This window comes from Cetorhinus maximus, chromosome 5, assembly GCF_964194155.1.
Source record: "Cetorhinus maximus chromosome 5, sCetMax3.hap1.1, whole genome shotgun sequence".
NCBI lineage: Eukaryota > Metazoa > Chordata > Chondrichthyes > Lamniformes > Cetorhinidae > Cetorhinus > Cetorhinus maximus.
The window spans coordinates 123,445,574-123,462,619 of NC_135883.1; the positions used below are offsets into that span (position 1 = coordinate 123,445,574).

General features: G+C 42.4%; 1 protein-coding gene across 5 annotated transcripts in view; it reads right to left on the reverse strand.

Moving 5' to 3' along the window:
* Positions 1 to 601: 601 nt before the first annotated feature.
* The window catches only part of LOC144680902 (actin-5), a 34,691-nt gene continuing 18,246 nt past the window's right edge, over positions 602 to 17,046 (reverse strand). For 4 of the 5 annotated variants that reach the window (XM_078542437.1, XM_078542438.1, XM_078542435.1 and 1 more), the window contains 2 exons: positions 6,975 to 7,108; positions 602 to 2,698 (listed from right to left, as the gene is read on the reverse strand). In XM_078542437.1, coding sequence (XP_078398563.1) covers positions 2,466 to 2,698; positions 6,975 to 7,108 — 367 coding nt within the window. In that variant the 3' untranslated portion in view covers positions 602 to 2,465. The remainder of the gene's footprint in view (positions 2,699 to 6,974; positions 7,109 to 17,046) is intronic. The other variant, XM_078542439.1, reaches the window with a different exon arrangement.

The following is a 17,046-nucleotide window of genomic DNA, read 5'->3' on the forward strand; positions in this document are numbered from 1 at the left end:
GCTTTATAAATATTTTCCAAGTTAAATAGGGATAGTGCAGCAAGGAGTCCACACAGGTCTCACTAAAAGTGATGTTTAACTTTAAAAATACATTTATTTAGAACAAAAGATAAAATTGTATATTGTATAACACTTCAGCATTATCATTTCAGAATGTTGTACAGGCTAATATTTCACAATTTGGAGGGGACAAAAATAAAAAGGCCCTGCTCATCACGTTTTGCTCACCAGTAATACATTTTTGTGCAAATAATCCAACATAACGAAACAATATATTACCTCAAGAAAAAAAGCCATCAGCAATGCTGTGATTCATGAAATTACAATAAACAACCTCTTCCATCTGTATTTAACTCTACAAATAAGTAATATTAATTAATAGTTTTCCCTGTAGATCACATCCATGTGCATATTTATAGAAGGTACTAACAGACCTCCTGTGGCTTTGCTTATAGCAAGTTGGAGAATATGCTGCTTTACAATGACACAATGTATTAGAAAAGTTGATCTCTGGTACTTTGTTCCCGAACAAATAAAATCACTTTCTGCACTTCCTTCCTTCTGTCTAATTCTTTATTTATAGTTCCCAAATTTTTTACTTGCAAGTATTTCTCCTGTTATCAGACTGCCTGTCTTTTTCCCATACATCACCCAATGTCTCTACATGGCTCTTGTACATGTCCCTTTAATGATCTGCTTAATTTGAATATCTTATTGAATTTCTTTAGCCATGTATATCTACCTGAATGAGAAAGGTAAGTAATGGCTAAAAGCAACTTGAAATGAAATGGTTGAAGAATCTCATTTTGCAGCAGTTCCTTGTTCCTGATTCCCAGGAAAAAAAGTGAGTAATTCAAATGGTTGGATTAGTGTGAGTTTCTTGTTCATAATTAGAATTGATAGCATTCTGTATCTGCCAAATTTTTGAGTAAGTTAGCAATTGGAAAAGTGTGCAGACTTTGTCTACATATGGATGTGATTGGCAGATAACTGGTTCTCATGATTGTATTTCCTTCAGTTCTCTGAAGATAGTGTTCTTTGAAGGTAGTGAACTGTACCATAGCAATAGGCTGCAGGTTTTCTCAAACACTCCTGTAGTTCGAGGTTCCATTTCAAGATGATCCCTTGGCAAATTTGATTCACATTTATCAGGATTTAATGGCAATACTGACGTAAAAGCAAAAAATACATTGAAATGTTGGAACAAGAATTGTAATAAAAAGCAGTTTCCAAAAATGATCATTGTAGCATTTACACTGCAGTTTCTAATTCTAAGGGGGCTTGAATTTCACCCCGTCAATGGCACATAAAAATACATTCCTAAAACCTGTCTAAGGCATGATTCTTTTCGAGGCAGCTATTAGGTAAAGGTAAGAAAGTAACAGCTGTATTACAGCACACAGTTTCAGGGCAATTTATACTAAAAAATATTTCATGAAGTGAATCTCCCAGGAAAGGCCCTGTGATGGTATTATCCCTGATCTTAAATATCAATAAAACATCCAAATTTTACTTTAACTGATTTTTAAAGAAATGTATTCACAAAGGACTGGCCTCTAAAATAGAACCACTCTTTTGCACGGAGCTAGAATCATGGCATTCTACCTTGATGCTCCTAAACTAGTCCGTGACTGTGTCTCAGATAATGACACATAGATAAGGTAAAAGACATGTTAAAATTATTTGTGACACAATTCAGAATCTGGAGCAAATTTTATTGGAAAGGAGATTCTCTATATGTTCATGCAAGCAAAAGTTCTTGTGTGATGCTGAGTGTAGTAAACATTTCTTTGAATAAAGATAGAGATTGCTCCAAAATATACATTTCCTTTTTAATTGCTAATTACTACTTCCAAATTATTAAAGTTCCTTAGCTCAGCTAATATCAAGTCCCTTCCTTGCCCTTTCAAGAAGGTAAATGAGTAAAATGAAGCCTTCCAACAACTCCCATTTTGGATGGCAGCCCAAGTTTGACCAACCTATTTAATCTCCTCTGCTTCCACCTCTTTACGCCCTTTTTCCAACATAGGTGATGTCAACAGCTCCAACTCAACATTCCACACCACCCCCACACCCAAGCGTACAAAATTAACATATGGAAGGATCAACATTTGTAACTGCATCCTCCCAATCTGCGGCAATGAGGTTAGCGCTCAAATGTTCAGTGCCGTTAGGATGCAGCAAAATATTTTTTCTTCTGTCCACAATATGCAGCAGGGATGGGAACAGGACTTGCAGAAACTTTGAAACATTAAGCTTCAAGCATTGAAACACCAAGGCCTGCGCCTCCCCGCTGCAGACAGGGACGAGGTGGGAAATGATGATTCTGAAAAGAAAAGTCACCTGCTGTAAAGAAGTATAGACCTTATTTTGGAATATTGCTTTCAATTAACACTGGTTAAATCATGATTGCACTTATGATCAATAAAAGAAAACCTTAAAATACTTCGTCCAGGATTTCTCATTTAAAAACACTTCCTATGAACAATCTTCGGACCAAACTCATAATATTCTTCTCGGTTGATCCAGGCACACTCAATGGCAGATGAATTTGCCAGGGCAGCACCCCCGCTCCACACTGTGAAGTCCCGATTTGCTGGGCTTGTAACATGTACATATTTTGACAGGTCCAGAGGCAACATGGAAGAGATTTCTTTTTGTACTCTTGCTGATAATCCAGTTAACATTGTGTTTCCACCTTTAAGAAAGGAAACAGATTTGAAATGCCCTTTTATGGCATTAGCAACTTCATTTTAAGCATAGTTAATTCTCCTTATCTAATTTTCCCCTTCCACAATTCAATTGTGAGATTCTTACTGAGATCTTGACTGAAATCTGGCTACCTGGGCAAGGAACCTGGAATATTTTTGGGCCTACTTGGATCAGATACTAATTTGAAAAGTGTCATCTCACAGACCAATGGGAAAAGGAATTGAAAACTACTTTTTATTGGACCGTTTCAACAAAACGCTACTGTTACTGACACCAGAACAACTGAGCACTCACTGAAGGCCATAACTCTTCCACAGTATGAGATGGCAAGAAGATTGTGAATCGATCATCAGGCTATGAATTCTGCGCTACCTCGACACGTTGACAGATATAATTACAGAGAGCAGCAGCAACAACTTGCACCATAAATCTTCCCAGCTCCAGCTTTGTAATAATTGAACAGGAGATGGGAAGGCTTGTGGGGGGGCGTCACTGGGGGATGAAAGGGTGTATTGCACATAATCAAAGGGAACCTCTGGCATGGTGAACAATGCCAAAGGAAATGGGAGGCTTGGAAATGGAAAGGAAATGCATGAAAGCCCCAAGAGAGAGTTCTGTGCTGGCAGAGAGAGGTGCACTGGGTAGGGAAGCGAGAAGCAGGAAGTCTGAGGGAGAATCAAATACACAAAGCACAGGAATTGTAAGAAGAGAAAACCATGGGTGGGCTATGAAAATACAGGAGTGTGTGGGGAGCACCAACTGTAAGAAGTCAATAAGGAAGTACAGGAGTGGTTTAGGAGAATAGAGTTCGCGGGAGTTAAGGAAGAAGGCTAGGAGCCCTGGAGATTTAAATACAGTAGCAAGAAAACTGGTCAGCAAGCTGGCATGAGGCAAATATGTTTTCTATATGGATTTTAAGGAAGCGTTTGACAAAGTACCACGTGGAAGACTGGTTAACAAAATTGAGACTCATGGAATAGGAGGATCAGTGTCAGCTTGGATAAAATATTGGCTTAAGCACAGAAAACTACAAGTCGTGGTAAATGGGTTGTTTTTAGACTGGAGGATGGTAGATAAAGGTGTTCCCCAAGGTTCAGTGCTAGGACCATGTTTTTTTAAATGTATATAATAAATAAATGATGAATATTGGAGTACAGAGCAAAATTACATTTGCTGATGTTTCCGAAGTTGCATCTGGGGTAAACAGGGATAATGATACTAATGGGTTGGCCTTTATTTTAAATGGAATGGAGTATAAAAATAGGGAAGCCTTGCTAAAACTATACAAGGCACTAGTTAGACCACACCTTGAATACTGTGAATAGCTTTGGTCCCCTTATCTAAGGAAATATAGACTGGCATTGGACGCAGTCCAGAGAAGGTTCACTAGGTTGATCCCAGGGATGGAGGGATTTTCTTATGAGGAGAGGTTGACTAGGTTGGAGTTTAGAAGAATGAAAGGCGACCTTATTGAAACATATAAAGATTCTTTGGGGGCTTAACAGGTTAGATGCTGAGAGGTTGTTTCCCCATGTGGGAGAGTCTAGGTCTAGAGGGCATAATCTCAGAGTAAGGGGGTGCCCATTTAAGACAGAGATGAAGAGGATTTCTTCTCTCAGAGGGTAGTGAATCTGTGGAATTCTTTACCGCAGAGGGCTGTAGAGGCTGGGTCATTAAGTATATTCAAGGCTGAGATAGACAGATTTTTAATCTGTAAGGGAATCAAGGGGTATAAGGAAAAGGCAGGAAAGTGGAGTTGAGGATTATCAGATCAGTCATGATCTCATTGAATAGTGGAGCAGACTCAATGGGCTGAATGGCCTAATTCTGCTCCTACATCTTATGGTCTTATTATAATTGATTGCAACAGGACATACATAGGCTAGCAGAATGGGCAGACAAGTAGTAGATGTAATTTAGTAGAGAGAAGTGTGAGATGATTCATAAAGACAAAAGGTGGTTGATATGTTAAATGTAAATTATTTTTCCCCAGATACTAAATTTATTAGCTTGCAGAAGGGATTGGGAGAGGCAAAATAGACTTAATGTCACAATTCTAAAGAGTTTGCAGAGGGACCTGGGGCTCATGTGTATAGAACTTTGAAGGTGTCAAGGCATATTGAGAGAGTAATCAGCAAAGCATATGGGATCTTGGGCTTCAAAAATAGAGGTATTGAGTACGAAAGCAGGGAAGTTATCAGGTAAACCTTTAGAAAGCTCTGGTTAAGCCACAACTAGAGTATTGCATCCAGTTGTGGTCACCATGCTTTGGGAAGGATGAGGGTCCTTGAAAGACTGCAGACTGTGTTTGCGGAGTGAGATTTACCAGAATGGTTCCAGGGATGAGGGATTTTAGCTACAAGGTTAGGTTGGAGAGGCTGGGTTTGGCCTCCTTGGAGAAAAGGAGATTGAGGGGAGATTTGACAGAGGTGTCCAAGATTATGAGAGGTTTAGTTACGGTAGACAAAGAATAGCTATTCCCATTAGCTGATGGCACAAAGGTAAGGGGACATGGATTTAAGATTTTGGGCATTGGATGCCAGAGAGATGTGAGAAAAAACTTTGTTTACACAGCGAGTGGTAACGACCTGGAACTCGTCGTCTTTGAGGGTGGTGGAAGCAGAGATGATGTATGATTTCAAAAGGAAATTGGATGGACACTTGAGGTCGATAAACTTGTAGGGCTACAGGGATAGAGCAGGGGAATGGGACTGATTGGATTGGTCTGAGAGCCTGCATGTACTCAAAGGGCAGAATGGCCGCCCTCTGTGTGTAATGACATGTGGGGAGTCTGCTCAGAGAAATAATACAGTCTAGGATAGAATGCATGAAAGCAACTATAACTAAGGGAGCTATCGGACAGGGAGACATATGCAGGGCTGCAGCTCAGGAGACATCGCAGGATGTCACTAACTCAACAGAGCTGAGAGGACAGCCCAGGAAAGAAGAGAATCCCATGAGGACATGAGAGGTGAAACAGACTTCAAGAGTCAGAGCGTGAATCCTGACAGGCTTATTCAAGAAAAATGTTGACAATCAAACTAGTCTCCATGTCAATTGATAGGGACAGTCAAGGTGCAACAGACCTGCTCAAATGGGTTAATCCAAGCCTGGAGTTGAGGGAGTGGACAATGTCAAGTTGTCAGTGTATAATGCATTTATTACAAACTAGTTTCTGCCATGGACAGCTTCACAGGTTTAGGGCTATCATTCGCTCCCGTAAGTGTTCTGAATGTCTTCAATTTTTGGCAGCTGACTCCGATAGCCTGATACCCTGACCTAGCAATTAACATTGGACCACCCTTATGACTGGAACTGGATATCTGTTTCTCAGGTTATGTTATGTTTCTATGTAGGTATGTGCATTTTTTAATCTCTCTGAAGAAGTCTTGGCTCATCTGGATTCATCATGGTATGCCATCAAATAGTTAAACTGCTTTATTCTGCTATTGGATGAATGTGAAAAAAATTGTGATGAGACTTATATAGTTCAATTGATACAGCTTTTCTCTATTAACAAAAATAATCAATATGCTATGCTAGCTACACTTCAATAATTCATCTAGCTGGATGTAAAGTCCATGTCCCTTTGCATTCGGACTTTCAGTGCCTACCTGTTCTGGACCCATTCTGTCCCAGCAGTGTCTCTGGTGCAAAAGCTAGACTAACCTCTTAGTGTACATGTCCCTCTCTGTATCCACTGCGTCAGGAACCAAACAATCATCAATCAAAAGAGTATTCCACCACAGAGGGTAAGAGGGATTTTTCAATTACTTCAACAGGCTAATAATTTTAGTATCTGGGGAAAACTAACTCATGTTTAACATATCAACCACCTTTTGTCTTGGTACCCCTGACTGCAGCTCACTTTTACAAATCCCAGTATTAACAGGAGCTCCTTTTCTAAATCCATTCTTTTGAAAAGTGGTCATAAAGGCTTGGAACATGACAATGATATTAAGTGGAGCAGACAGACATTTCAACCTATATTTCTAACTAGTGAGGTAGCCAAGTCCACTTTCAGATGGTCTATAAAGGTATTGCTTTTTAACATTGTTCTCCACAAACATACCAGTAGAAATAAGGCTGGTAAATGCATCACTATCATGAGCTGCTCAAAGGTTGCATTATAGCAAAAAAAATCCTGTCATTTTCATGGAGAATGCTCGCTAAAGGAAATCAAAATCTTCTATTTCTACACCCATATTAAGTTATGCAGTTCAATTTCCAGTTTATTTGAAGCAGGTGGCCAGCCATTATACCTGAAAGAATAATGTTTGCAGCAAAGGTTTGTCTCAGGTCTACATCACAGAGAATAATGGCGCGGAGAAGACTCTCATGAATTCCATAGTGGTCTCTTCCGATCACCTCTGGTCTAAACAAAATCTCTGGAGCTCTGGAAAAGGGGAGAAAAATTACAATTAGGTTTTACATCCATAGTACAGTTACCATGCAATTAACGTCTCAAATTATAGCACAGAATGTCTCACTGTGCCAGCCATGGCTCAGCGTGTTGCACTTCTCTGTCTCCAAGCCAGGAGCCGTTCCAGAGACTGGAACACAAACATTTAGGCTGACCCTCCAGTGCATTACCGAGGAAGTGTTACACTGTTGGAGGTTCTGGCTTCTGGATGAAACGTTAAACCAAGGCCTTGGACTGGATTTAATATAGCCCTGCGCGGTGGGAATCATGGCGGCTGGGCCCACTTGATTGTGCGAGAGGCCCTGCCGCAGCTCCCAGTGAGAACCTCCCCGATCAAGTATGAGGGCGGAAGAGGCTGACTTGGGATTCCCAGCTGGCAGAAGCAGCATGTCATTTAGGCTCATTAATGAGCCAATGGACACACATTATCCCCTAGCCCACCACAGCTTACAGATGCCTCAGGGATTTAATAGAGCCTCACGACTTTGCCACACTCTCGGAAAGCCACCCAGCAAACTTTGTCAGGCACACGATGCCTGATCAGGGACCCACAATCGGGAAGGGGCAGGGGGCCACTGAAAGCCACTCCCCTCCTCTTCTCTCTGACACCTCCTCCTCCCCGCACCCGCCTCATGACACCCACCTCAACCACACTCACCTTTGGGCTGGGATCCCATGACATTCCTTGGCCTCTGGTGGGTTTAGTGCTGCCAGCAGCCACTGCCCCTGCTGGCACTGATGGTGACAAGTAGCTGTCGGCCTCTGATTGGCCGGTACCTCTCAGTGGGCGGGATTTCCACCACCAGGGAAGCCCATGGAACTGACGGGGGTTCCCTATCGGTTCTTCAACCAGTGGGTGCCGGCCCCACAAAATCCAGCCCCTAGTCTCTCCTCTCAGGTGGGTGTAAAAGATCCATGGCATGGTTTTGAAGTAGAGCAGGGAAGCTATCCATCATGTCTGGATCAATAATTATTCCGCAATGAACACCTCACTAAAGATGATCTGATCTGTTATCACAGTGCTGCTTGTGGGACCTTGCTGTGCACAGACAGGCTGCTGCTTTTCCTATAAGACTACACTTCAAAAGTACTTCATTGGCTGTAAAGTGCTTTGGGATATTGTGAATTTTTGAACAGTGTTCTCTCTAAGCTGTGCAGCAACCTGAAGGTTACCACACGGGTCACACACAAGTCAGCCCCATTAAGTTACCACATGTGTGCGGCTATGCTAAAAAACTTGAAAGGCCCAGACAGTACAAAAAAATTAGAGGGTTGGTCGTGAAAGGTGCTATATAAATGCAAGTCTTTTTTTTTCTATGTAAAGATTATTAAAGCGTATGAAACATCAAATCTCAGCTCTTTAAAACTCCTCCACCACAGGCAGTATGGCAGCACCGCTGCATCGTGCTATAAAGCAAAGAGCTGCAAATTTGATTCTCCCAACCTAGAGAGAGAGTTCCCATCTCTGCTGCATTTACTAAGAGGCCAGGGGCTGACTGTCTCTTTCTTTAGTAGAGTAATGGGCAGCAGGATTTGGCAGAGCACCTACCTCTCCAACCCTGCCACGACCCTGACCCATTTTCCAGTGGTTCGAGTACTTTACCATGTAGGGTGGGCTCCACTGGTAGCAGAATCCCTGCAGCCAATGTACAGACAGTCGGGCATTTAATTGGGAGAAGTCCCAAAAAGGATAAATCAAAAAAATGCTTTTCAGGCCTTAGTCCAGTCAAAGCCCAAGAAGGGGAGATTTTGGACCCAAAATGGAGGAAGAGGTGGCTCTGTTAGACCCCACAATCGCCTTCCATCTTTCAAATGAAATGTTGATCTACCTTCTCATGTGGACATAAAAGATTCCACGGAACTATTTTGAAGAGCAGGGGAGTTTTCCCTAGTGTCCTGGCCAATATTTATTCCTCAATCAACATCACAAGAACAGATTACCTGGTCATAGTCGCATTGCTCCCTCACTAACAGATCTGTGGGTGTACCTTTACCAGATGGACTGCAGTGGTTCAAGGCTGCAGCTCATCACCATCTTCTCAAGGCTAATTAGGGATGAGTAACAAATGCTGGCCTAGCCAGTGACGCTCACATCCCATGAAAGAATTTTAAAAAAACTGCTGTTTTAGAGCTTGCTGTGGGCAAATTGGCTGCCATATTTCCTAAATTACAACAGTGACTGCACTGCAAGAATACTTATTGGCTGTAAAGTCCTTTGGGATGTCCTTGAGATTGACTGACAATGCCTTACTGGCATTCTGTAAGCAAACTGACCAGCACTTTGATTGCCTCTACATTAAGCTAGAGAGTCAAAATGGAATTAGATGACCTTCCGGGCTGAATATTGAATTCAACAACTTTAGATCTTAAACTCCCTCCCCCATCCCCACCCCCATTTCCGTTTCTTCCCCCTCCCTTTTGTTTTTTCCAATAATTTATATAGATTTTTCTTTTCCCACCTATTTCCATTATTTTAAAATCTATAACTATAATACCCTGTCAGTCTTTCCACCCCACCCCCACTAGAGCTGTACTTTGAGTGTCCTGCCATCCATCCTTAATTAGCACATTCTCTTAGATAATATCACCACCTTTAACACCTCCCTGTTCCTTTGTCTGTAACATCTTTTGATCATCTGTATCACTGCTTGCTTGTCCCTACAACGACCCCCCCAACTTCTCTCCCCCCCCCGACCTTAAACCAGCTTATATTTCACCCCTCTCCTAACTTCACTCAGTTCTGCTGAAGGGTCATGAGGACTCGAAACGTCAACTCTTTTCTTCTCCGCCGATGCTGCCAGACCTGCTGAGTTTTTCCAGGTAATTTTGTTTTTGTTTTGGATTTCCAGCATCCGCAGTAGTTTTTTGTTTTTATCTTTGTTTTCTGTCAGTATGGTGAGCAGCAATAAGAAGGTGGGAGAGATGAAAATATGCCAGGATGCCAGGCTCCATCTGCCCATCTGTATTGTTACATGGCGGGCAGGAAAAGATGGCCAGTGGTAGTCCCAATAGGAGTGGGGCAAGGAAAAGTCAGTTCATGAAGGTGACAGTAACCTCCATCACCACATTTTCCCATTATTTCTGTTGCTATACTGCTTGATTTGGGGTGTGATAGAAGAGGAAAATCCAGATTCAGGTTTCCCTCGAAAGGCAAGCATAAATTAGTAGGCTCGGAACTCCCTGGTAGCAAGTTCAAGAATGTCATTTGCGCAAAACTCTCAGTTGAAAGAGAATTGTTAAATATCAGCTGGGATGCCACAGTGGAGAAGAAAGTGAGTTAGTAGGTGATAAATGGAAATTGGCGGGAATACTTAACAAGGACTTTTGTTTCAATTTTCACAAAACAGGATATCGGGGAAGAATCGGTTAACAGCAAGATGTGAGAGATCATAATTCGAGAAGTGGGTTAAGCTAAAGGAGTATAAAATAACAGGACACGTGCAAAGATCCTGAGGCTCTGCCCTATAAGATTCTGTTTGGTGGTCACATATTGAGATTAAGTCCCTCTCACGTCACCCAGGGGTACAGCATCATGCCCAGGGGCACAAGTGGCAACTCAGCAGGTGATGATCCTTCAGTCTCTGGAAAGCAGCAGTTCTGTCAAAATATTACTCTCGCATGTTACCCGTGGTGAAAATGAAGAAGTCATTAGCCCTTCTGAATAATAACAATATCCATTGTTACCTTGAGATTCATTGACGGTGCCATGCCCATGTTTTTTGCAGGTATTCTGTAAGAAAATTGACCAGCGCTTCAATTGTCTCTACATTAAACTAGAGAGTGAGTGGAGGCAGCAGTCCTCAGTCACTACCAGGTAACTATACCTAATCCGAAGGGAGGCTCAGGTGTGGACAGTATACAATGCCATCTGACACCTCTGGTGAGTCTTCTATGCTTGCCTCAGCACACAATTGCTGCAGTCATAATGTTTTATGGCATTATTTCTTTCTAAACTTTGGTGACTAGGTGCTCTGATTGGCTACTGATTAAAAAAATATATACCCGACATAATGCTGCAATGTTATGAGCCACCATTGCTGTTGGCTCAATGCACTGACAGCAATGTCCAGACGTCGAGAACAAAAGCATGAAACAATGCCACACACTAATGGATCTATTGGTTTTGCTAAGTTAGATAGAATAACCTCCATGTCCATGTCTTGTTATCATGGGGCCTGACAGTCGCACGAGAGATTAAGAACTCTTCCCTCATTCAAATCCTTAAAACACATTTATAGTCAAATGAGCAATATAATATGATCTTCTGATTGATTTAGCTCTATTATGGCAGGAAGTCATTTGCAAAGTAGATATACTTTACGATAAAAATTCAGATTAGTTGCAACAATTAAAAATTGATTATAAAAAGTATGTTTAATCTGGAAAATCTTGCCATTTACTGTAACTGAAATATACACAGTGCAGAAGTCAACAAAAAATAACAATGAATCCATTCTGTGCTTGAGTGCTTAAAACAAAATACATAACTTGCTGCAAAAAATAGGTTCAGTTCCCACCATTTAAAATGGCACGTTTAAAATCACTAATATCGTTCAAAAAGCTGTGGTATCCAATTGCATTAATGTCAATCTTAAAGTTGCTGATTATAGCGTTGCATGTGTAATGTTCCATTTACTTAGCACAGAGACAATTTAATGAATTATCTTCCTTTTTCAAACTGATCATCGTGGAACTTTGGACAGGGTTTTCAGGTCATCGGATGGGCGGGCCCAGGAAACAGGAAACACCGCCTGTGATTGGCCCCCGACCGCAATTTTACAGCCAGCCAATTAACAGCCAGCCAGCGTGAAAGGCTCAGTGCTGCCGGGGTGGGGGCGGGAGGAGGGCGATGCTGAAGTCAGCGCCAGTGCAGGGGAGCATGCAATGAAAGCTCCCTGAAGCCAGAGAGCTGTCTCGGGGAGCTGAGGAATTTCAAATCCAAAAATAAACATTATGAAATTCCAAAAAAAATTTCCACCCATAAGAGTCACTCACCTAAACATACTGATGATAAAAATTCTGCCCAAACATTTTAATTTAAAAAAAATTAATATCGGAAACCTCATTGCGCCCTTGGATGTTTCCTCAAAAATCCAAAGGCTGCCTGGCTGATTTCCCGCCCGCCAATGTAGCATTGGACAGGCAATGAGAATCCCTGCTAATTGAAACTTTAATAGCCTTAATAGGCCCCTTAATTGTCAGCAGGCGTATTGCTGACTCTTGCGCACGCCCGCCGACTGAAATATCACGCGAGTGCGCGATGATGTCAGGACGCTCACCCGACATCATCGCATGCTATTTTACGCCCGAATGGGTTGGGCGTGTGCACCTGCCCATGGGACTAAAATTCTGCCCCTTTATTTCAATTAAACTCAGCTTCTGTCTAATTCACTCAGGTTGTTTTTCTGAATTGCAGGCCTGAAATTTAATCAGTCTCCGAATGTCCATGTTAAAGTCAACTTTTCCTGATGGGGTAATTTAAGATCAGGGCAATAAACTTGCACTGATCTGACCAGTTAAAAGTGTGTTAGTTTGTGCAGGTCAAAGAGGTACTGATGATGGGTATTACAACTGTGAATATTCCTGGTCCACACCACTTACCCGTATTATATACAGGCAGAAAGCTGGTTTAAACAGGATTATACAGATTTTTGGTCAGATTATCACCAGTTGTAAACTCAGTGTCTTTTCTTTATCTCTCCTGTGATGATGGAAAACTGGAGAATAAATCATCTGAAACTCAGTCCAGCATGTGGCTACAGCAAGAAAGACGACAAGCAACTTGGGCTGAATTGAGGATGAGTGGGAGGCAGACAGACAGACAGACAGACAGGGTCTCGTTAAGATTAGTCACTCAACAAAATAAAAGAAAGGAGTATTACAGCACTGCCCTGTTACGCTAGCCATCTTGTTCACAGCCACTGTCCGTTCCGTGGAGGGGACCTGACTGAATCAAATGCCCTTCAGGCACTCAACTGGCCAATTTCAAGCGTTACTAATATTCGAAATAGAAGTGGGAGCTTTAATTGCATGAGGCTTTCTTCAGCCTTCTCCACAATTGAAGTCCTGGGCGGTGGAAGTCCTGCCCACTGTGGGGCTGCCAGTCAGAAGCTGACTGCTCCTCATGCTGCCAGTGCCAGTAGGAAGCAGTGGCTGCTGGCAACACTACCCCCACGTGAGGCCAGCATCGCGGACCATAGGTGAAGGTGGGATGGAGTTTGTTGGGTGGGGGAGGGGGGTGGGGTGTTGGTCAGAGGCAAGGGGAGGGTGTGGCTTTCAGGGGCCACCTGCCTGCTGAATGCCTGGTCCCTCGATCGGGCGCAAGGTGCCCGATAGCAAGGCCCCCCCACCCCACCAACCCTGGGTTTGCTGGGAATCCTTCCGAGTGCGAGGGAGATCCACGCAGCCTCCATTAAATTCCTGAGCCACCGTTAAATCGTGGTAGGCTCAGGGATAATGAGCATCAATTGGTTCACTGAAGAGCCTAATTGACATATCACTGGAGGCGGCCGGGAGTCCTGCGTCAGTCCCTTCCGCCCCGCCCCCACAACTTAATCGGGGGAGGGAGGTTTTCCCATCGTTGGGAGCCTGACGTGGGGGCCTCTCCTACGCTTAAGCGGGCCCAGCTGCCATGATTGCTGTCACGGTGGACTGCAGTAAATAGAGCCCAATCGTTGTTACAACCGGAGACTGCACATCCAAAGTTTTAAGAAAATACACGCAAGATTAAAAAAAAATTCAAAACTTGTAAAGTTTAAAATGCACAGTATAACAGAGCCACAACATCATTCCTGCTACCTCATTACACGTCATTAGGTATTGAGGATTGACATGGGTTTAGAGTAGGGCAGAGACAGCTTCAAAGACTGCTTTGAACCCAGCAGAATACCTCAAGCTTTGAGGCTTTAAGATGGACATAAAACTATGATCATCAGCTTGTGGGTGGAAACACTCATCAATATTACATTTAAGTGAAATTACACAGAACTGTCGATTTCATCTTCAATGGAAATGTTGCTCATCTTCTTTTCAATAACGTTTTTCAATGCATTTAATAGAAAATAGAAACAAATGGACTTTGATCTAAAACTCAACATTCAATCTGCTGCACATTAGTGTCTTCTTTTGTGTAAGGATGTTTGAAGGTGGGAAGGCAAAAGCAGGCAATTATAATCTGTATTGCATGATCAGCCACAGTTCTTGCTTTGCAGGTGTGAATAAAGGTTGCCACACAGATCTTAATGCAAATTCAAACTGGCTTCAAATTTGGAACAATCCTGACATGGGGGACAAACGTAACAAGTATACATTCCTCTGAGACACCAAAACCCAACAGGAAAGGTGAATCAATCGTGGCTAACAAAACTTAAAGATTGCACTAGATCAAAGGAAGTGGCTGATAAGGTTGCCAGGAAAAGTGGTAAGCCCGAGGATTGGGAGCAATTTAGAATCCAGCAAAGGAGGATCAAGAAACTGATAAAGGGAAAAGAGAATATGAATGCAAGCCAGTGAGGAACAAAGGCCGACTGTAAAAGCTTCTTAAAGTATGTGAAAAGGATAAGATCAGCACGGATAAATGTGGGTCCATTACAGGCAGAGACAGGAGAATTTATAATGGAGAATAGGGAAATGGTGGAGAAACTAAACATTTAATTTGCGTTGGTCTTCATGGAGGGAGATACAGAAAATCTCCCAGAAATACTGGGGAACCAAGAGACTTGTGAAAATGAGGAACTGAAAGAAATTAATATTAATAAAGAGGCAGTATTCAAAAAATTAACTTGAGTGTTGATAAATCCCCTGGACCTGATGAGCTACATCCCAGAGTGTTGGAGGAGGTGGCTATGGGGGTGGTGGATGCATTGGTGGTTATCTTTCAAAATTCTGTAGATTCTGGAAAGGTTCCTGCAGACTGGAAAGTAGCAAATGTAACCCCACTAATTAGGAAGGGAGGGAGAGAGAGAAAATAGAGAACTACAGACCTGTTAGTTTGACGTCAGTAGTAGAGAAAATGTTAGAATCTATTATAAAGGATGTGATAACTAAACACTTAAAAAATATTATTAGGCAGAGTCAACAGGGATTGATGAAAGGGAAATCGTATTTGACAAACCTGTTAGGGAGTTTTTTTGAGGATGTTACTTGTAGCATAGATAATGAAGAACCAGTGGATGTGTGTATTTGGATTTTCAGAAGGCTTTTGATAAGGTCACACACAGGAGGAGTAAAGAAAATTAGGTCATATGGGATTGGGGATAATATACTGGTTTGGACTGAGAATTGGTTAACAGACAGAAAACAGAGAGTAGGAATAAACAGGTCATTCTTGGGATGGCAGGCTGTTCTGATTGGGGTACTGCAAGGATCAGTGCTGGGGCCACAGTTGTTCACAAACTATATAAATGATTTGGATATGGGGGCCAACTGTAATATTTCCAAATTGGCAGATGACACAAAACTAGGAGAGAATGTAAGTTGTGAGGAGGATGAAAGGAGGCTTCAAGGGGACTTGGACAGGCTAAGTGAATGGGCAAGAACATTGTAGATGGAATATAATGTGAATAAGTGTGAAGTTATTCACTTTGGTAGAAAAAAACAGAAAGGCAAAGTATTTCTTAAATGCTGAGAGGTTGGGAAGTGTTGATGTTCAAAAGCACCTGCTGTCCTTGTTCATGAGTCACTAAATGCTAGCATGCAGATGCAATAAGCAATTAGGAAGTCAAATGATATGTTGGTCTTTATTGCAAGGGAATTTGAGTACAGGAGTAGAGAAGTCTTGCTGCAATTGTATTGAGTCTTGGTGAGACCGCACCTGGACTACTGTGTACAGTTCAGGTTGATGATCAGCCATGATCTAATTGAATGGCGGAACAGACTCCATGGGCTGAATGGCCTACTCCTGCTACTATGTTCCTATGAGATGGTATCAAATCAAGCCCAAAACCATCATGGGGTACAAATTGGTCCTTGTTCTCCTAATGGAAAATGAGGGGAAAAAGGGGGAGCAACACCCTGAGTCCGATCTGTGCCTGTGCGATGGGCGTCACCATATTGGTATAGGCGGCTTTGCAGGTTTCCTGGGCAACTGCTGAAAACAAGGGTTAGGTCCTGACATAAAGCCTTTCCTTGGAGTGCTGCAAATTTTCTCTCTTCAGGTGCTCATTAAATTCCACTTGGAAAGTCACAATTAACTCTGTATCTAGCACCCTTGGGCAGTGTATGCCACATCCAAATGACTTGATCCATAAAAAATGTTTCCCTCATGTCAACACTGGGCCTAATGCCTGTCTTAAGCCCCCTTGCAGAAATTGGTTTTGAGTGAGTGGAGCTCCACATATCCAACCTTGCTGTTGGCACAAAGATAAGCAGCACTGTAAGCAGTATTGATGGAAGAATAAAATCACAAAGAGCTATTAATAGGTTAAGTGAATGGGCAAAACCGTGGCAAATGGACTTCAACATAGGTAAGTGCAAGGGCATCCACTTGGGACACAAGAGGATAGAAACAGAGTACTTTCTAAAAGGTGAAAAGCTAGAAGCAGTGGAGGTCCGAGATGATTTGGAGGGGTGGGGGCGGGTTCCACGTACATAGATCGTTAAAATGCCATGAATTGATGAAAAAAATCGTAAAGGTTAAAAGGTTTGCTGGCCTTTTTACCTAGAGAACAAAAATCCAAGCGGTTAGAATTCATGCTTCAGCATACAAAGGCCTGGTTTGGCCACACCTGGAGCACTGTGTGCAGTTCTAGGCACCGCATCTTAGGAAGGATATACTGACTTCGGAGGGAGTGCAGTGTAGATTTACCAGAAAGATACCTGGGCTCCAAAGGTTAAATTAAGAGGGGAGCTTACACAAACTAGCTCTGAAGAGTCATACGGACTCGAAATGTTAACTTTGTTTCTCTGTCCAC